Below are 21,812 nucleotides of genomic sequence, written 5' to 3'. Positions count from 1 at the left end.
ATTCCTCAGCTGCCCACTCCTCCTCCATAGACCTTCACACTCCAGCCAACCATATGAACCCAAAGATCCTTGGTGGTCAGCACATCCAACCATCAGCCAATGTCTGGCTCCCGCTGGTCACATTGGGAGTCATGCATGGACTGGGCTCATGTAGCGGTCAGGAGGAAATTCCTCTTCATTGGTGGTCATGTATGGACTGGGCTCATGTAGTGGTCAGAAGGAAATTACTCTTCATTGGTGGTCAGCACATCTAACCATCAGCCAATGTCTGGCTCCCTCTGGTCACATTGGGAGTCATGTAAGGACTGGGCTCATGTAGTGGTCAGGAGGAAATTACTCTTCATTGGTGGTCAACACATCCAACCATCAGCAAATGTCTGGCTCTCTCTGGTCACATTGGGAGTTGTGTAAGGACTGGGCTCATGTAGTGGTCAGGAGGAAATTGCTCTTCATGGTGGTCAGCACATCCAACCATCAGCCAATGTCTGGCTCCCGTTGGTCACATTGGTGGTCATGTATGGACTGGGCTCATGTAGTGGTCAGAAGGAAATTACTCTTCATTGGTGGTCAGCACATCCAACCATCAGCCAATGTCTGGCTCCCTCTGTTCACATTGGGAGTCATGTAAGGACTGGGCTCATGTAGTGGTCAGAAGGAAATTACTCTTCATTGGTGGTCAGCACATCCAACCATCAGCCAATGTCTGGCTCCCTCTGTTCACATTGGGAGTCATGTAAGGACTGGGCTCATGTAGTGGTCAGGAGGAAATTCCTCTTCATTGGTGGTCAGCACATCCAACCATCAGCCAATGTCTGGCTCCCGCTGGTCACATTGGGAGTCATGTATGGACTGGGCTCATGTAGTGGTCAGGAGGAAATTCCTCTTCATTGGTGGTCAGCACATCCAACCATCAGCCAATGTCTGGCTCCTGCTGGTCACATTGGTGGTCATGTATGGACTGGGCTCATGTAGTGGTCAGAAGGAAATTGCTCTTCATTGGTGGTCAGCACATCCAACCATCAGCCAATGCCTGGCTCCCGCTGGTCACATTGGGAGTCATGTATGGACTGGGCTCATGTAGTGGTCAGTAGGAAATTCCTCTTCATTGGTGGTCAGCACATCCAACCATCAGCCAATGTCTGGCTCCTGCTGGTCACATTGGTGGTCATGTATGGACTGGGCTCATGTAGTGGTCAGGAGGAAATTTCTCTTCATTGGTGGTCGGCACATCCAACCATCACCCACTATAGAAATTGAAAGGCCACACTATTGCCAAGAGGCTCAGATATTATTATTATACATGATTTATATAGCGCCAACAGTTTACATGGCGCTTTACAATATAAAAGGGAGACAATACAATTACAATACAATACAAGAGGAGTAAGAGGGCCCTGCTCAAAAGAGCTTACAATCTAATAGGATACAACCTTACCCTGAAAATAGGGGAAAATACAAAAGGAGCCAACGGGTTTCAAAAGTCCAAGCCCCCCCCCCCCCCCATCAAGGCTAGAAAGAACATCTCCACATTAATCCAATCATACTGTATATTGGTGTTGGGTTGATATGGAGACGTTCTCATGTTCTTTTTAGCCCTGATGGGGGGTGGCGCTCTATCTTTTTACTTTTCTCAGCCATCAGCCAATGTCTGGCTCCTGCTGTTCACATTGGGGATCGTCTATGGCCTGGCCTCACGTAGTGTACAGGAGGACATTCCTCTTCATTGCTATCATATTCTACAATGTGTTACATCACCTTATTTATAGATGGATGCCATTCACAGATCAAGAGATTGGAGAACTTCTGTTATTTTAGAACTCCATTCGGAGATGTCCAGGGTCATGTGACACCAATAACGTGTGATGACAACGGTGACGTTTCCTCCATGTTAGTCAATCCCGTTGTGTCTTCTTTATGGTTCAGGCTTTGGAAGTGACACGAGAAGTGAACTGTGTGACAGAGTTCCTGCCAGAGTGTGAGACGCAGCTGCAGGAGCTAAAGAAGCAGCCGGAGAAAGGTCTTCTCTATGGAGTACCAATCTCACTGAAGGACAACGTTGGATACAAGGTGTGGTGTTCTTGGGTGGCTCCATATAAACCACTTTATTCACCTGTCCCTCCATCCAATTCCCAAACCACAAAAAGATTGTATGCTCCTCTCCTGTTACCTCCATCCAATCCGATACCACCATATTGTATTCTCCTCTCCTGTTACCTCCCTCCAATCCCATACCACCATATTATATTCTCCTCTCTTGTACCTCCATCCAATCCCATACCACCATATTGTATTCTCCTCTCCTGTTACCTACCACCAATCCCATACCACCATATTGTATTCTCCTCTCCTGTTACCTCCATCCAATCCCATACCACCATATTATATTCTCCTCTCCTGCACTATCATCGAATCCCATACCACCATATTGTATGCCCCTCTCCTGTACCTCCATCCAATCCCATACCACCATATTGTATTCTCCTCTCCTGCACTATCATCAAATCCCATACCACCATATTGTATGCCCCTCTCCTGTACCTCCATCCCATCCCATATCACCATATTGTATGCTCCTCTCTTGTACCTCCATCCAATCCCATACCACCATATTGTATGCCCCTCTCCTGTTACCTCCATCCAATCCCATACCACCATATTGTATTCTCCTCTCCTGTTACCTCCCTCCAATCCCATACCACCATATTGTATGCCCCTCTCTTGTACCTCCATCCAATCCCATACCACCATATTTTATTCTACTCTCTTGTACCTCCATCCAATCCCATACCACCATATTGTATGCTCCTCTCTTGTACCTCCATCCAATCCCATACCACCATATTGTATTCTCCTCTCCTGTTCCCTCCAATCCCATTCCATCATATTGTATGCCCCTCTCTTGTACCTCCATCCAATCCCATACCACCATATTGTATGCTCCTCTCCTGTTACCTCCATCCAATCCCATACCACCATATTATATGCCCCTCTCTTGTACCTCCATCCAATCCCATACCACCATATTGTATGCTCCTCTCTTGTACCTCCATCCAATCCCATACCACCATATTGTATTCTCCTCTCCTGTTACCTCCCTCCAATCCCATACCACCATATTGTATTCTCCTCTCCTGTTACCTCCCTCCAATCCCATACCACCATATTGTATTCTCCTCTCCTGTTACCTCCCTCCAATCCCATACCACCATATTTTATGCTCCTCTCCTGTTACCTCCCTCCAATCCCATACCACCATATTGTATTCTCCTCTCCTGTTACCTCCCTCCAATCCTATACCACCATATTGTATGCTCCTCTCCTGTACCTCCATCCCATCCCATACCACCATATTGTATTCTCCTCTCCTGTTACCTCCCTCCAATCCCATACCACCATATTGTATTCTCCTCTCCTGTTACCGCTCTCCATTCCCATACCACCATATTGTATTCTCCTCTCCTGTTACCTCCATCCAATCCCATACCACCATATTGTATGCTCCTCTCCTGTTACTTCCCTCCAATCCCATACCACCATACTGTATTCTCCTCTCTTGTACCTCCATCCAATCCCATACCACCATATTGTATTCTCCTCTCTTGTACCTTCATCCAATCCCATACCACCATATTGTATGCCCCTCTCCTGTACCTCCATCCCATCCCATACCACCATATTGTATGCTCCTCTCCTGTACCTAAATCAAATCCCATACCACCATGTTTTATGCTCTCCTCCTCTACCTCCATCCAATCCCACACCACCATATTGTATGCTCCACTCTTGTACCTCCCTTCAATCCCATACCACCGTATTGTATGCTCCTCCTCTGTACCTAAATCCAGCTCCCATACCACCAACAGATTGTATGTTCCCTTTCCTGTATCTCCACCCAATCCCATACCACCATATCGTATGTTCCCTTTCCTGTATCTCCACCCAATCCCATACCACCATATCGTATGTTCCCTTTCCTGTATCTCCACCCAATCCCATACCACCATATTGTATGTTCCCTTTCCTGTACCTCCACCCAATCCCATATCACCAACAGATTGTATGTTCTCTTTCGTGTATCTCCATCCAATGACCATACCACTAGCAGAGTGTACATTCCTGTCCTGAACCTCCTTACAATTCCCATACCACCATATTGTATGCTCCTCTCTTATACCTTCATCCATTTCCCATACCACTAATATATTGCACATTCCTCACCTTTTCCAGTCCCCATACCAGCATATCCTCTATTTCCTATGGGACACGGTAACGCTGGTCCTTCACCATGTGATCACATTGGTGGGCTCATTCAGTCAAACGGGTGGAAGTCTGGAGTGATGTCTTTTTGTGGAAGAATGACTCCGGGATTTATCTTTTTGCAGGGACATAACATGCACTGCGGTCTGGTCCATTTCCTGGGGACGCTGGATGCCGAGGACAGTGCGGTGGTCCATGTGCTGAAAAAACAGGGAGCCATCCCATTCGTGAAAACCAACATTCCCCAATCCCTGATCAAGTAATCATTGCACCGGAATGTCCCCAAATCTTCACCCAGAAAATGTGGAGTCTGTAAATGACGTCATCCCAATCACTAGTGTCCCTGAACAAAGCAATATTCTGAATTCTGAGATTCTGTCCTGACTGTGTAGTGAATGTTGGGATTCAGTCCTGACTGTGTAGTGAATTCTGGGATTCAGCCCTGACTGTGTAGTGAATGTTGGGATTCAGCCCTGACTGTGTAGTGAATGCTGGGATTCAGTCCTGACTGTGTAGTGAATGCTGGGATTCAGTCCTGACTGTGTAGTGAATGTTGGGATTCAGTCCTGACTGTGTAGTGAATGCTGGGATTCAGTCCTGACTGTGTAGTGAATGCTGGGATTCAGTCCTGACTGTGTAGTGAATGCTGGGATTCAGTCCTGACTGTGTAGTGAATGCTGGGATTCAGTCCTGACTGTGTAGTGAATGCTAGGATTCAGCCCTGACTGTGTAGTGAATGCTGGGATTCAGCCCTGACTGTGTAGTGAATGCTGGGATTCAGCCCTGACTGTGTAGTGAATGTTGGGATTCAGCCCTGACTGTGTAGTGAATGTTGGGATTCAGCCCTGACTGTGTAGTGAATGTTGGGATTCAGCCCTGACTGTGTAGTGAATGTTGGGATTCAGCCCTGACTGTGTAGTGAATGTTGGGATTCAGCCCTGACTGTGTAGTGAATGTTGGGATTCAGCCCTGACTGTGTAGTGAATGTTGGGATTCAGCCCTGACTGTGTAGTGAATGTTGGGATTCAGCCCTGACTGTGTAGTGAATGTTGGGATTCAGCCCTGACTGTGTAGTGAATGCTGGGATTCAGTCCTGACTGTGTAGTGAATGTTGGGATTCAGCCCTGACTGTGTAGTGAATGTTGGGATTCAGTCCTGACTGTGTAGTGAATGTTGGGATTCAGTCCTGACTGTGTAGTGAATGTTGGGATTCAGTCCTGACTGTGAAGGTGAATATCGGATAATTCATTTTTTCTGAAGTTTGTCTTCAAGGAATGGGAATTCTGTCGAATATTTCCGGATATACATTTTTGATAGTGAATACATTCCCAAATAATGGTGATTTAATTTTTGTTCTTTCAGCTTTGATTGCAGTAACTCCATCTATGGGCAGACTCTGAACCCGCACAATCACAAGAAGACGTGTGGGGGCTCTACCGGAGGTGAAGGTGCTCTGGTCGCAGGGGGCGGATCCATCCTCGGAGTGGGGACTGACGTTTTGGGAAGTATCAGAATGCCGTGTAGTTTCTGTGGAATCTGTGGCCTCAAACCCTCTGGAGACCGGCTGAGGTCAGTGCTTCTGTATCCCTATAAATACTAAATACTGGGAATCGTTTACTGACCTCAGCCAATCAAAGCTCTCAGATGTCAAGGATAAGGTGTTACCTCGGGAGGTCTCTTGTCACCATATATGCCCTGGACTTACAACTGGAGACCTGCACTGCAATACTAGATATCCCGTGACCTGGATCCATGAGACCAACTACTACTAAAAATACCATGACCTAGGTCCATGAGACCAACTACTACTAGATCTCCCATGACCTGGATCCACGAGACCAACTACTAATGGATATACCATGATCTGGATCCATGACACCAACAAATAGTAGATATTTTGTGACCTGGATCCATGAGACCAACTACTACTAGATCTCCCATGACCAGGATCCTGAGACCAACTACTACTAAAAATACCATGACCTAGGTCCATGAGACCAACTACTACTAGATCTCCCATGACCTAGGTCCATGAGACCAACTACTACTAGATCTCCCATGACCTGGATCCACGAGACCAACTACTAATGGATATACCATGATCTGGATCCATGACACCAACAAATAGTAGATATTTTGTGACCTGGATCCATGAGACCAACTACTACTAGATCTCCCATGACCAGGATCCTGAGACCAACTACTACTAAAAATACCATGACCTAGGTCCATGAGACCAACTACTACTAGATCTCCCATGACCTAGGTCCATGAGACCAACTACTACTAGATCTCCCATGACCTGGATCCACGAGACCAACTACTAATGGATATACCATGATCTGGATCCATGACACCAACAAATAGTAGATATTTTGTGACCTGGATCCATGAGACCAACTACTACTAGATCTCCCATGACCAGGATCCTGAGACCAACTACTACTAAAAATACCATGACCTAGGTCCATGAGACCAACTACTACTAGATCTCCCATGACCTAGGTCCATGAGACCAACTACTACTAGATCTCCCATGATCAGGATCCATGAGACCAACTACTACTAAAAATACCATGAACTAGGTCCATGAGACCAACTACTACTAGATCTCCCATGACCAGGATCCATGAGACCAACTACTACTAAAAATACTATGACCTAGGTCCATGAGACCAACTACTACTAGATATACCATGACCTGGATCCATGAGACTAACTCCTACTAGATATGTGCTCACTGAAATAATTTGTTTTGGAATTTCGTTTTCGTCCGAAAAATATGTTTATTTAGTTACTACCGAAATTCGTTTTTATTTGTTTTGTTTCGTTAAAAAAATGCATTCGTCCGAAAATCCGAAATAATGAAGGTCGAATCTGTCATTGAAAGCTTATGGTGTCTGTCGAATGTTCTAAGAAGAGTCGACGGGGCAGCTAAACTGTACGACGGCCGCAATCGTACATTTCCAGTCGAATGTTCCGCCTACAAGCTATAGTAGAATTCTAATGTTGTATGACGCTAGTAATAATTATATTTATTAATTATTATTACTACTCAACCAACATTAGAATTCTTCTATAGCCTATGGGCGGAGCATTTGACCATCAATGTTCGCTCACGGCGACTGCTTCGTCGAATCTTCATGTCGAATCTTTTCTCTCTGTCGAATAATCTTGGACTAATAGAGCTAAGGTTAGGCACATTCGACCACAGGTTCCATGGACTCAGATCGCTATTGTCAGTGTCATGTTGAATCTCCTATATATATCGAACTATTGTCACAACCAAAATGGAAATAAAGCATTTGTTTATGTCGGATCTTTCGGTTTTCGGATTCTGAGGGACGCCCCCCCCCTCCCGCCGCCCTCCGGTGCTTCTACCGACTCACCGTTTCCATCGGTGAGTCGGTCACAGGATCCGCCGGCCCCAGCATGTGATCATAGAGATTTCCGGCGGACTAGATTGTCCCCGGAGTCTCTATGATCGTTCGGAGGCCGGGTGCGATGTTATGACGTCACGCCCGGCCTCGGTATTCAAATTAACAGCGCCGATCTGGCTAGGAAGCCATGATCGTTTTTTTTTTATTATTATTCTTCCCAGCCTAGAGGTGAGATGTGTCTTATTGACCCCCCCATATCTCACTGTAAATAGGTCCGATCGTGCCATATTCCTATTACAAGGGATGTTTACATTCCTTGTAATAGGAATAAAAGTCATCAATTTTTTTTTTTTTAAGTGTAAACTAAAATAATCAAAATAAAATTAACAATAAAAAAAAAAAAAAAAAAAATTTAAGCGCCCATGTCCCCGTGTGCTCGCACACAGAAGCGAACGCATACGTAAGTCCCGCCCACATATGAAAACGGTGTTCAAACCACACATGTGAGGTATTGCAGCGAACGTTAGAGCGAGAGCAATAATTCTAGCCCTAGACCTCCTCTGTAACCCAAAACATGTAACCAGTAAAATTTTTTAAAGCGTCGCCTATGGGGATTTTTAAATACCAAAGTTTGGCGCCATTCCACGAGCGCGTGCAATTTTGAAGCGTAACATGTTGGGTATCTATTTACTCGGCGTATCCTCCTCTTTCACATTATGCAAAAAAATTGGGCTAACTTTACTGTTTTTGTTTTTTTAAGCATAAAACTGTTTTTTTCCTGAAAAAAACGCGTTCGAAAAATTGCTGCGCAAATACCGTGCGAGATAAAAAGTTGCAATGACCGCCATTGTATTCTCTAGGGTCTTTGCTAAAAAAAACATATATAATGTTTGGGGGTTCTATGTAATTTTCTAGCAAAAAAATTAGGAAGTTTACATGTAGGAGAGAAATGTCAGAATTGGCCTGGGTGTGAAGTGGCTAACTACCGGTACTACTAGATCTTGTGTGACCTGGATCCATGAGACCAAAAACCTACTAGGTATCCCATGACCTGGATCCATGATACTATCTACTACTAGATATTAGACATGTGCATTCGTTTTTGTCCGAATTTCAGGTATTTTCGTTTTCGTTTTGACAAACGATAAAGAAAGCGCAGAATCCGAAAAACGAAAGATCCGACATAAATGCTTTATTTTAGTTGTCAGCGTCATGTCGAATCTCATATATATATATATATATATATATCGAACTGTTGTCACAAGGAAAATGAAAATAAAGCATTTGTTTATGTCGGATCTTTCGGCTTTCGGATTCTGCACGTTCGTAACGATAACGAAAAAAAAACCTGAAATTCAGACGAAAATGCATTCGGCCGAAAAAGAATGCACATGTCTAGTAGGAAAGTTACAGAATCCAAAAGCCATAGGGTGTATATGGGATGTCATTAAAGTTCATGTGCATGTAAAGACAGGCGTCCCAAAACCTTTGGTAATATGTAAACGGCTCTATGGAAAACCAGTGCAGTTTACATGTTATGCGAATAATATGGATGCCGTTCAAAATGCATCTGATTAGCATATATGTGAACGGAGCCTTAAAATGTTATATTTTTTTTAGGGCTGTGGAAATGAAAGATAATAATTCCTCGATTAATCAATCAATTTTTTTTGATCGGTACTCAACTCTCTGCCGGCTTCTGGGTCTTCAGGGAGTTCCGTCGGAGATCCGGTGACGTCACAGACATCACCGGACTCCTCCCCCCTTCCCCAAGTGCCTCTGTCTGCTAACGAAGGGAAGTGGGGAGGAGTCCGGTGACGTCACGGACATTGATGTCACCGGACTCCTCCCCCCTTCCCCAAGTGCCTCCGTCTGCTAACGAAGGGAAGTGGGGAGGAGTCCGGTGACGTCACGGACATTGATGTCACCGGACTCCTCCCCCCTTCCCCAAGTGCCTCCATCTGCTAACGAAGGGAAGGGGGGAGGAGTCCAGTAACGTCAAAGTTATGATTGAACGTAACACGTATGGGGGAGGAGCTACGTATAACATCACTGGCTGCTGCCCTACAGAACTAACGCGATTGTCGGCTTTACATGCTGTGTTTTTATCATCTTTATGTGAGTAGTTTGTGTTTTGAACATAAAAATTTAATCTTATACTTAAAGTGGTTGTAAACCCTTACAACACACTTTGACCTACAGGTAAGCCTAGATTAAGGCTTACCTGTAGGTCCAAGAAATATCTCCTAAACCTATATGGTTTAGGAGATATTTGCCCAAAGACAGGCACCGCTGTCTACGGTGCATGCGCCGTAGATAGCGGCGCGCAGGCGCACTATGCGCGGCATTTCCAAGAACGGAGCTGCCGCGCGTGTCGGCTCCCGTGCGCATGCGCGGGAGTGACGTCATCGCGGCTTCACCGAATGACAGCGGCGGAGCTGCGAGACCCCACCGACAACATGGATGCGCCGGACTACAGGGGACAGCGGTGACATCGCTGGCTCCTGTGTCAGGTAAGTGACACATAATGGACTACTATGCGATGCGATGCGATGCATAGTAGTCCATTATGCTTTGCCTTTGCAGGGAATGAAAGAGGAAGTAAACTCATCAGGGTTTACTTCCTCTTTAAGCGGTGAGCACTTAGATCTTTTCTTTCTACCCATGGCCCGGCGTCCTTGCTGAGATCTATGGAGACGTGAGAGAAGTTTATGGTCCGTGTTAACCCTTTTCATACCCGCTTGCATGACCACCTGTGTGCACAGGGGTCCATGCCATAAGGTGAGAGTGATTAGTTAGACCGGAGGTGGAGGGATTGTCACGCTACTGTGGAAAAAAAATGACTTGCGTCAGTGCTACAGTTTGAATTTAAAACGTATTTGTGTGAACTGTGAAGTCAAGTCATGGATTGTGGAAACTAACGAGTGTCGGGTGATTATCACATTTACCACTGACTAATGCAGACCTGCAATGCAAGGAGATCCGCTAAAAGTAGTTGGATCTGTATGTGCGTTATAATTCATAAAAATTAGTCAATTAAAAAAAATTTGATTAATCGAACAGGAAACAGTAACAGCCCTAATTTGTTTATAGAGATTTTGGTGGCATTTAATCACCACTGGCTTTTTTTTTTTTTTTATTATATAAACAAAAAAAGATCGAAAATATTGAAAAACTAATTTTTCTTTGTTTCTGTTATAAAATGGAACAAATAATTAATAATTATTCATAAATTTAGGCCAAAGCGTATTTTGCTACATTTCTTTCTTGAAAATAACCCAAATCAGTGTATATTATTTATTCTGTAGTAAACAGACATGTGCACACTGAAATGTTTCATTTCGGAATTTCGTTTTCGTCCAAAAGATGCATTTATTTAGTCACTCCAGAAATTTGTTTTTATTTATTTTGTTTAAAAAATGCATTCATCCAAAAATCCGAAATAATTAACCACTTGACAACTGGGCAATCGTGACCAGACCAATTTTCAGCTTTCGGCGCTCTCACACTTTGAATGACAATTACTCAGTCATGTAACACTGTACCCAAATTAATTTTTTGTCTTTTTTTCCCCACAAACAGAGCTTTTCTTTGGTGGTATTTGATCACCTCTGAGTTTTTTATTTTTTGCTCTATAAATGAAATAAGACAGAAATTTTTTTTAAAAAAATGCATTTTTCTTTGTTTCTGTGGCAAAATTCTGCAAATTATTAAATTTCTTTAACCACTTGAGATCCGCGCTATAGTCAAATGACGGCTACAGCACGGATCTGCTTTTCCGGGATGACGTCAATAGACGTCGTCCCGTGCACGAGCGCCCTGCGCGCCCCCTGAGGGGCGCGCGCAGCGCGCTCTGTGATTGGCGAGTCTACGAGACTCATCTGATCACCGATCCGTGCAAGGGGTCGATCCCGACCCCTTATCACGTGATCAGCTGTCAGCCAATGACCGCTGATCACGTGATATAACGGAGCCGGTAATCGGCTATTATTCCTCCTCGCGCTGACAGCGCGAGGAGAAAAAAAAAAAGCCGATCACCGGCGGCCGTGATCGGGACATAAGTCCCGATCACGGCCAGCCCTGCCAGTGCCCACCTGCCCCCTGCCAGTGCCCACCTGCCCCCTGCTTTGCCTGCCTAAATAAACAATGTGTCCCCCCTGTCAGTGCCAACCAGCAGTGCCCATAGTGCCACCCAGCAGTGCCCATAGTGCCACCCAGCAGTGCCCACAGTCTGCCTAAACAAAGGTGCTGCACCCCAGTGCCACATATCCGTGCCCAGCAGTGCCGCCCATCAGTGCCCAGCAGTGCCACCTATCAGTGCCCAGCAGTCCCATCTATCAGTGGTACCTATCAGTGCCCCTTAGTGCCACCCATCCGTGCCACCCATCTGTGCCACCCATCCGTGCCATCTGATCTGTGCCCGTCTTTGCCCATCAGTGCCGCCTTATCTGTGCCCATCGGTGCCGCCTTATCTGTGCCTATTAGTGCCGCCTTAACTATGCCTATCAGTGCCCACCAATGCAGCCTATCAGTGCCCACCAGTGCAGCCTATCAGTGCCGCCTCATCAGCGCACTTCAATGAAGGAGAAAAATGACCTGTTTGCAAAATTTTATAACAAACTATTAAACATGATTTTTTTTTGTTTGTTTAGCAAAAAATAAAACCCCCAGCTGTAATTAAATACCACCAAAAGAAAGCTCTATTTGTGGGAAAAAAAATGATAAAAATTTCATTTGGGTACAGTGTTGTATGACCGCGCAATTGTCATTCAAAGTGCATCAGCGCTGAAAGCTGAAAATTGGTCAGGGACTGAGGGGGGTTTAAGTCCCCAGTAAGCAAGTGGTTAATGAATTTTGGCCACAATTTATACTGCTACATATCTTTGGTAAAAAAAATAACCCAAATTAGTGGATATTATTTGGTATTTGTGAAAGTTAGAGAGTCTACAAGCTGTGGTGCAAATCATAAAAAAATGATCACATCTGATGTACTGGTGGACTATCTCACTTCTTGTGACCCGAACAAGTCAGGAAAGTACAAATACCCCCCAAATGACCCCTTTTTGGAAAGTAGAAATTCCAAGGTATTTAGTAAGAGGCATGGTGAGGTTTTTGATGTTGTCAGATGGCAATGATGACAGATGGCACTATGTGGCACTGACGACACGTAGCACTGACAGATGGCACTTATACTTGGCACTGATGACAGATGGCACTTATACGTGGCACTGGGGACAGATGGCACTGATGACAGATGGCACTATGTGGCACTGACGACATGTAGCACTGATGACAGATGGCACAATGGTACTGGGGACAGGTGGTACTGGTAACAGGTGGCAGTGGGGACAGGTGGCAGTGGGGACAGGTGGCAGTGGGGACAGGTGGCAGTGGGGACAGGTGGCATTGGGGGCAGATGGCACTTTATTTATTTTTTTACTAACCGCTGCAGCGGTTCATCTCTCCCTCCTCACACGCTGTCTGTGTGAGGAAGGAGAGCCGGCGATGAGAGATGATATAATTTGTTTACATATAAGATCATCTCTCATTGGACACGCCGCTCACGCTGTAAATGGCCGCTGTAAATGGCCGCTGTGATCGGCCAATAACAGCGATCTGTGACTGGCTGTGTCCAAGGGACACAGCCAGCACAGAACTTCACCGATGCACGCTCGCTGGAGTGTGCATTGCAGAAGTAAACAGGAGGACGTCCAGGGACGGCCTCCCGGCAATTGGCGTCCGCACTGCAGCTGTCTTTCGGCTATAGCGCGGACGCCTAATGGTTCAGGTCGAATCTGTCATTGAAAGCTTATGGTGTCTGTCGAATGTTCTAAGAAGATTCGACGAAGCAGCGAAACTGTACAACGTCGCAATCGTACCGTTTCCGGTCGAATGTTCCGCCTACAAGCTATAGTAGGATTCTAATGTTGTATGACACTAGTAATAATTATATTTATTAATTATTATTACTAGTCAACCAACATTAAAACGAAAACAAATTCACATGTCTAACTACTACTAGATCTTCTGTGACCTGGATCCATGAGACCAAATACCTACTAGATATCCCATGACCTGGATCCATGATACTAACTACTACTAGATATTCTGTGACCTGGATCCATGATACTAACTACTACTAGATATTCTGTGACCTGGATCCATGATACTAACTACTACTAGATATTCTGTGACCTGGATCCATGATACTAACTACTACTAGATATTCTGTGACCTGGATCCATGAGACCAACTATTACTAGATACCCCCGTGACCTGGATCCATGAGACCAATTATTACTAGATACCCCGTGACCTGGATCCATGAGACCAACTATTACTAGATATCCCATGGCCTGGATCCATGAGACCAACTATCACTAGATATCCCATGGCCTGGATCCATGAGACCAACTATCACTAGATATCCCATGGCCTGGATCCATGAGACCAACTATCACTAGATATCCCATGGCCTGGATCCATGAGACCAACTATTACTAGCTATCCCATGGCCTGGATCCATGAGACCAACTATCACTAGATATCCCATGGCCTGGATCCATGAGACCAACTATTACTAGATATCCCATGGCCTGGATCCATGAGACCAACTATTACTAGATATCCCATGGCCTGGATCCATGAGACCAACTACTGGATATCCCATGACCTGAATCCATAAGAACCTTTATAGACATCAGAGAATTTACTGGAAGGTGTAGAGGGGTCCTCACAATGCTTGGGGCCTGTATTATTATTATGGATGCGGCACTATCCTCTAATGTCATTTCTGTGTTTTCTAGTGAGAAAGGATTGCTGTCTCCAGTCAGTGGGATGAAATCAGGTCAGCCATTTGTATAATTTAATAACCAATATTAAAACATCCTACACTGTACTATGGATATCATTTGCTGTGTGTGCTGTCCTCCATCAGCGTGTAGATCACACATGACGTTCTGTACATGGAGCTGTATGTTGTCTCTGATAAGATCTCACATTGTGTTTGGTGTCCCCAGCTGTCAATATGCCAGGCCCCATGGCACGAGACGTGGACAGCCTGGCCCTATTTATGAAAGCTGTGCTCTGCGATGAATTTTTCCAGCTGGACTCCACCATCCCCCCGCTACCGTTCAGAGACGAGGTACGAACCGTGATCTTCTGATCTGGAACCTTTGCTGTGAGGTCTCAGGTTCTCTCTGGATTCAAGATGACTAGGCTGTGCTCCATCTCCTCTGATATGTCTCATCTGGGACCCCTCTAATGTGTCTCCTGTGTGATATGTCTCATCTGGGACCCCTCTAATGTGTCTCCTGTGTGATATGTCTCATCTAGGACCACTCTCCTCTCTGATGTGTCTCCTGTCTGATATGTCTCTTCTGGGGCCCCCTCTCTCCTCTGATGTGTCTCCTATCTGATATGTCTCCTGTCTTATATTTCTCCTCTGCTGCCATTCTGATAAGTCTCGTGTCTGATATGTCTCCTCTAGGGCCCCTCCCCCTTCTGATATGTCTCCTGTCCAATAGGTCTTCTCTGAGAACCCTCTCCTCTCTGATGTATCTCCTCTGAGGCCCCTCTCTCCTTTGATATGTCTCCTCTAGGGGCCCCTCTCTCCTTTGATATGTCTCCTCTAGGGGCCCCTCCCCTTCTGATGTGTCTCCTGTCTGATAGGTCTCCTCTGAGGCCCCCCTCCCCTCTGATATGTCTCCTCTGAGGCCCCTCTCATCTCTAATGTGACTCCTCTGGGGCCTCTCTACCCTCTGATATGTCTCATTTGAGGCCAGTCTCTCTGACGTGTCTCCTCTGAGGCCCCTCATCTCTGACGTGTCTCCTCTGAGCCCCCTCATCTCTGACGTGTCTCCTCTGAGCCCCCTCATCTCTGACGTGTCTCCTCTGAGGCCCCTCATCTCTGACGTGTCTCCTCTGAGGCCCCTCATCTCTGATGTGTGTCTCCTCTGGGGCCCCTCTAATCTCTGATATGTCTCCTCTGGGGCCCCTCTAATCTCTGATATGTCTCCTCTGGGGCCCCTCTCATCTCTGATATGTCTCCTCTGGGGCCCTTCCCTTGTTCTTTGAAGTAGGGACAATATCCCCCTATCCTTTCCCACCATGTTATGGGTAATCTGGTCCCATCCAGGGACAATATCTCCTCTCAGAGTCAGGAAGAATAGAGATGTTTCTGGAACGTTTGGTATTTATAATTTTCATGATGCAGTTTTCTTCTTACAGATCTATAAATCCACAAAGCGTCTGACCATTGGATTCTATGACACCGATGGATATTTCCTCCCCCATCCGAGCGCCAGGCGAGCAATCCAGGAAACGAAAGCCCTCCTGGAGGAGGCCGGACACAAGGTGCGTCCCCATAACGTCCCCTACAAGTTCTGTCCGTCACTCTGATTTTATTTATAGCAGAAAACTAAGCGAAAGAAGGTGGAGGCTTTCCCATGCTGGAGATGGTAGAACACGTTCTATCCAAAATAATACAAACATAGCGGGAGGGGTGAGAGGAGTGGGAGGGGTGAGAGGAGCGGGAGGGGTGAGAGGAGCTTGTGTGAGGGGTGAGAGGTGTGTGAGAGGTGCGGGAGGGGTGAGAGGAGCGAGAGGTGAGAGGTGCGGGAGGGGTGAGAGGTGAGAGGAGCGGGAGGGGTGAGAGGTGTGGGAAGCGGGAGGGGTGAGAGGTGTGTGAGGAGTGAGAGGTGTGGGAGGAGTGAGGGGAGCGGGAGGGGGTGAGAGGTGTGTGAGGAGTTAGGGGTGAGAGGTGTGTGAGGGGTGAGAGGTGTGTGAGGTGTGAGCGGTGTGTGAGGGGTGAGAGGTGTGTGAGGGGTGAGAGGTGTGTGAGGGGTGAGAGGTGTGTGAGGAGCGGGAGGGGTGTGAGGTGTGGGAGGGGTGAGAGGAGCGGGAGGAGCGGGAGGGATGAGGAGCGGGAGGGGTGAGAGGAGCGGGAGGGGTGAGAGGAGCGGGAGGGGTGAGAGGTGTGGGAGGAGTGAGGGGTGAGAGGAGCGGGAGGGGTAAGAGGAGCGGGAGGGGTGAGAGGTGTGGGAGGAGTGAGGGGCGAGAGGAGCGAGAGGTGTGTGAGGGGTGAGAGGTGTGAGGGGTGTGAGGGGTGAGAGGTGTGTGAGGGGTGAGAGGTGTGTGAGGGGTGAGAGGTGTGGGAGGGGTGAGGAGCGGGAGGGGTGAGAGGTGCGGGAGGAGTGAGGGGTGAGAGGTGTGGGAGGAGTGAGAGGGGTGAGAGGTGTGTGAGGGGTGAGAGGAGCGGGAGGGGTGAGAGGAGCGGGAGGGGTGAGAGGAGCGGGAGGGGTGAGAGGAGCGGGAGGGGTGAGGGGAGCGGGAGGGGTGAGGGGAGCGGGAGGGGTGAGAGGAGCGGGAGGGGTGAGAGGAGCGGGAAGGGTGAGAGGAGCGGGAGGGGTGAGGGGAGCGGGAGGGGTGAGAGGAGCGGGAGAGGTAAGAGGTGTGGGAGGAGTGGGAGGAGTGAGAGGTGTGGGAGGAGTGAAGGGTGAGAGAAGCGGGAGGGGTGAGGGAGGTGTGGGAGGAGTGAAGGGTGGGAGGAGCGGGAGGGGTGAGAGGTGTGGGAGGGGTGAGAGGTGGAAGGGGTGAGAGGTGGAAGGGGTGAGAGGTGCGGGAGGGGTGAGAGGTGCGGGAGGGGTGAGAGGTGAGGGAGGTGTGGGAGGAGTGAAGGGTGAGAGGAGCGGGAGGGGTGAGAGGAGCGGGAGGGGTGAGAGGTGTGGGAGGGGTGAGAGGTGGAAGGGGTGAGAGGTGCGGGAGGGGTGAGGGGTGAGAGGTGAGGGAGGTGTGGGAGGAGCGGGAAGGGTGAGAGGAGCTTGTGTGAGGGGTGAGAGGTGTGTGAGAGGTGGGTGAGAGGTGCGTGAGGGGTGAGAGGTGCGTGAGGGGTGAGAGGAGCGTGAGGGGTGAGAGGAGCGGGAGGGGTGAGAGGAGCGGGAGGGGTGAGAGGTGCGGGAGGGGTGAGAGGAGCGGGAGGGGTGAGAGGTGTGGGAGGAGTGAGGGGTGAGAGGAGCGGGAGGGGTGAGAGGTGTGTGAGGAGTGAGAGGTGTGGGAGGAGTGAGGGGAGCGGGAGGGGGTGAGAGGTGTGTGAGGGGTGAGAGGTGTGTGAGGGGTGAGAGGTGTGTGAGGGGTGAGAGGGGTGTGAGGAGCGGGAGGGGTGTGAGGTGTGGGAGGGGTGTGAGGTGTGGGAGGGGTGAGAGGAGCGGGAGGGGTGAGAGGAGCGGGAGGGGTGAGAGGAGCGGGAGGGGTGAGAGGAGCGGGAGGGGTGAGAGGAGCGTGAGGGGTGAGAGGAGCGGGAGGGGTATGAGGAGCGGGAGGGGTGAGAGGTGTGTGAGGAGTGAGAGGTGTGGGAGGAGTGAGGGGCGAGAGGAGCGAGAGGTGTGTGAGGGGTGAGAGGTGTGAGAGGTGTGTGAGAGGTGTGTGAGGGGTGAGAGGAGCGGGAGGGGTGAGAGGTGTGGGAGGGGTGAGGAGCGGGAGGGGTGAGAGGTGTGGGAGGAGTGAGGGGTGAGAGGTGTGGGAGGAGTGAGGGGTGATAGGTGTGTGAGGGGTGATAGGTGTGTGAGGGGTGAGAGGTGTGTGAGGGGTGAGAGGTGTGTGAGGGGTGAGAGGTGTGTGAGGGGTGAGAGGTGTGTGAGGTGTGGGAGGGGTGAGAGGAGCGGGAGGGGTGAGAGGAGCGGGAGGGGTGAGAGGAGCGGGAGGGGTGAGGGGAGCGGGAGGGGTGAGGGGAGCGGGAGGGGTGAGGGGAGCGGGAGGGGTGAGAGGAGCGGGAGGGGTAAGAGGTGTGGGAGGGGTGAGAGGTGTGGGAGGAGTGGGAGGAGTGAGAGGTGTGGGAGGAGTGAAGGGTGAGAGGAGCGGGAGGGGTGAGGGAGGTGTGGGAGGAGTGAAGGGTGAGAGGTGCGGGAGGGGGGAGGGGTGAGAGGTGTGGGAGGGGTGAGAGGTGTGGGTGGGGTGAGAGGTGGAAGGGGTGAGAGGTGCGGGAGGGGTGAGAGGTGCGGGAGGGGGGAGAGGTGAGGGAGGTGTGGGAGGAGTGAAGGGTGAGAGGAGCGGGAGGGGTGAGAGGTGTGGGAGGGGTGAGAGGTGGAAGGGGTGAGAGGTGAGGGAGGGGTGAGAGGTGGAAGGGGTGAGAGGTGCGGGAGGGGTGAGGGGTGAGAGGTGAGGGAGGTGTGGGAGGAGCGGGAAGGGTGAGAGGAGCTTGTGTGAGGGGTGAGAGGTGCGTGAGGGGTGAGAGGTGCGTGAGGGGTGAGAGGTGCGGGAGGGGTGAGAGGTGCGGGAGGGGTGAGAGGAGCGGGAGGGGTGAGAGGTGCGGGAGGGGTGAGAGGTGCGGGAGGGGTGAGAGGTGCGGGAGGGGTGAGAGGAGCGGGAGGGGTGAGAGGAGCGGGAGGGGTGAGAGGTGTGGGAGGGGTGAGAGGTGTGGGAGGGGTGAGAGGTGTGGGAGGGGTGAGAGGTGTGGGAGGGGTGAGAGGTGCGGGAGGGGTGAGAGGTGAGGGAGGAGTGAGAGGTGTGGGAGGAGTGAGAGGTGTGGGAGGAGTGAGAGGTGAGAGGTGTGGGAGGGGTGAGAGGTGGAAGGGGTGAGAGGTGCAGGAGGGGAGAGGTGTGGGAGGAGTGGGAGGAGTGAGAGGTGTGGGAGGAGCGGGAGGGGTGAGAGGTGGGAGGGGTGGGAGGAGTGAGAGGTGTGGGAGGAGTGAGGGGTGAGAGGAGCGGGAGGGGTGTGAGAGGTGGGAGGGGTGTGAGAGGAGTGGGAGGGGTGTGAGAGGAGTGGGAGGGGTGTGAGAGGTGTGGGAGGGGTGTTGGGAAACATCACGTGGTAAAACAATTATGGACTGCTCCATAGGACCTGTTTCTGCACACGTTGAAAACACGGCGTGGTAAGACAATTGTGTACTGTTCCATGAGAGATGTCTCTGGAGCGCTCGTTGAAAACAACCATGCGTTACACAAGCTAAGGACTGTGCTACAGGTACTGGTTCGGAAGCACATGTTGGGGAACCACACACGCTAAGACAGTTATGGATTGTTCAAAAGGAGCCGTGTCTGAAGAAGGGTGGTATGCGCCTTTTAGGCGCAAAGCGGCATATGTTGGAATCAGACAGGAATTTATTAGAGGTGAGGGAGGTGTGGGAGGAGTGAAGGGTGAGAGGAGCGGGAGGGGTGAGAGGTGTGGGAGGTGTGGGAGGGGTGAGAGGTGGAAGGGGTGAGAGGTGAGGGAGGGGTGAGAGGTGGAAGGGGTGAGAGGTGCGGGAGGGGTGAGAGGTGAGGGAGGTGTGGGAGGAGTGAAGGGTGAGAGGAGCGGGAGGGGTGAGAGGTGTGGGAGGGGTGAGAGGTGAAAGGGGTGAGAGGTGAGGGAGGGGTGAGAGGTGGAAGGGGTGAGAGGTGCGGGAGGGGTGAGGGGTGAGAGGTGAGGGAGGTGTGGGAGGAGCGGGAAGGGTGAGAGGAGCTTGTGTGAGGGGTGAGAGGTGTGTGAGAGGTGCGTGAGGGGTGAGAGGTGCGTGAGGGGTGAGAGGTGCGTGAGGGGTGAGAGGTGCGTGAGGGGTGAGAGGTGCGGGAGGGGTGAGAGGAGTGGGAGGGGTGAGAGGTGCGGGAGGGGTGAGAGGTGCGGGAGGGGTGAGAGGTGCGGGAGGGGTGAGAGGTGTGGGAGGGGTGAGAGGTGTGGGAGGGGTGAGAGGTGTGGGAGGGGTGAGAGGTGCGGGAGGGGTGAGAGGTGCGGGAGGGGTGAGAGGTGCGGGAGGGGTGAGAGGTGCGGGAGGAGTGAGAGGTGTGGGAGGAGTGAGAGGTGTGGGAGGAGTGAGAGGTGTGGGAGGAGTGAGAGGTGAGAGGTGTGGGAGGGGTGAGAGGTGGAAGGGGTGAGAGGTGCAGGAGGGGAGAGGTGTGGGAGGAGTGGGAGGAGTGAGAGGTGTGGGAGGAGTGAGAGGTGTGGGAGGAGCGAGAGGTGAGGGAGGAGTGAGAGGTGAGGGAGGAGTGAGAGGTGAGGGAGGAGTGAGAGGTGAGGGAGGAGTGAGAGGTGTGGGAGGAGTGAGAGGTGTGGGAGGAGTGAGAGGTGAGAGGTGTGGGAGGGGTGAGAGGTGGAAGGGGTGAGAGGTGCAGGAGGGGAGAGGTGTGGGAGGAGTGAGAGGTGTGGGAGGAGCGGGAGGGGTGAGAGGAGCGGGAGGGGTGAGAGGTGGGAGGGGTGGGAGGAGTGAGAGGTGTGGGAGGAGTGAGGGGTGAGAGGAGCGGGAGGGGTGTGAGAGGAGTGGGAGGGGTGTGAGAGGAGTGGGAGGGGTGTGAGAGGTGTGGGAGGGGTGAGGTGTGGGAGGAGTGAGAGGAGCGGGAGGGATGAGAGGTGTGGGAGGAGTGAAGGGTGAGATGTGAGGGAGGAGTGAGGTGTGGGAGGGGTGTGAGGTGTGGGAGGGGTGAGAGGAGCGGGAGGAGTGAGAGGAGCGGGAGGGATGAGGTGTGGGAGGAGTGAAGGGTGAGATGTGAGGGAGGGGTGAGAGGTGTGTGTTCTATACATTATAACTGATTGGATATATTGTTTTTCTCCCCAGCTGGTTCCATTTACTCCCCCTAGAATTGAATACGCTCTGAACGAGCTCTGCATCCGTGGATTTTTCGCTGACGGAGGGAAGACTCTGGTAGAGAAATTGTGAGTTGATGGCGGAGCAGTCAGATCGCTGAGCCTGGATGGTCATAATGACGTGTGTGGTGACAGTGTGCATCTCCTGATGTTGTCATATGAACTGTGTACTGCATATATATATATATATATATATATATATATATATATATACACACAGTTGTTCTCATAAGTTTACACACCCTGGCGGAATTTATGATTTCTTGGCCATTTTTCAGAGTATATGAATAACACAAAATCTTTTCTCTCACTCATGGTCAGTGATTGGCTGAAGCCGTTTATTATCAATCATCTGTATTTACTCTTTTTATATCATAATGAGAACAGAAACCACCCAAATGACCCTGATCAAAAGTTTACATACCCCAGTGATTTTGGCCTGATAACATGCACACAAGGTGACACAAAGTGACACAAAGTGGTTTAATTGGCTATTAAATGTAACCATCCTCACCTGTGATCTGTTTGCTTGTAATTAGTGTGTGTGTATAAAAGGTCAATGAGTTTCTGGACTCCAGACAGACCCTTGCATCTTCCATCCAGTGCTGCACCAACGTTTCTGG

The 21,812-nt window shown here is 49.9% G+C and overlaps 1 protein-coding gene across 1 annotated transcript in view; it reads left to right on the top strand.

Annotated features, from left to right (window-relative positions):
* The window catches only part of LOC143926714 (vitamin D3 hydroxylase-associated protein-like), a 105,208-nt gene that overhangs the window by 20,470 nt on the left and 62,926 nt on the right, over positions 1 to 21,812 (top strand). Inside the window, exons 3-9 of the mRNA XM_077450732.1 lie at positions 1,924 to 2,067; positions 4,383 to 4,516; positions 5,620 to 5,826; positions 14,444 to 14,484; positions 14,657 to 14,781; positions 15,867 to 15,992; positions 21,161 to 21,258. Of these exons, the coding sequence (XP_077306858.1) occupies positions 1,924 to 2,067; positions 4,383 to 4,516; positions 5,620 to 5,826; positions 14,444 to 14,484; positions 14,657 to 14,781; positions 15,867 to 15,992; positions 21,161 to 21,258 (875 nt within the window). The remainder of the gene's footprint in view (positions 1 to 1,923; positions 2,068 to 4,382; positions 4,517 to 5,619; positions 5,827 to 14,443; positions 14,485 to 14,656; positions 14,782 to 15,866; positions 15,993 to 21,160; positions 21,259 to 21,812) is intronic.

The sequence above is a fragment of the Lithobates pipiens genome, unplaced genomic scaffold (genome assembly GCF_037356315.1).
Source record: "Lithobates pipiens isolate NorthernLeopardFrog02 unplaced genomic scaffold, aLitPip1_a1.2 Scaffold_23, whole genome shotgun sequence".
Classification (NCBI taxonomy): Eukaryota; Metazoa; Chordata; class Amphibia; order Anura; family Ranidae; genus Lithobates; species Lithobates pipiens.
Note: the sequence above shows the minus strand (reverse complement) of the source record. Positions and strands in the feature narration are given on the sequence as shown.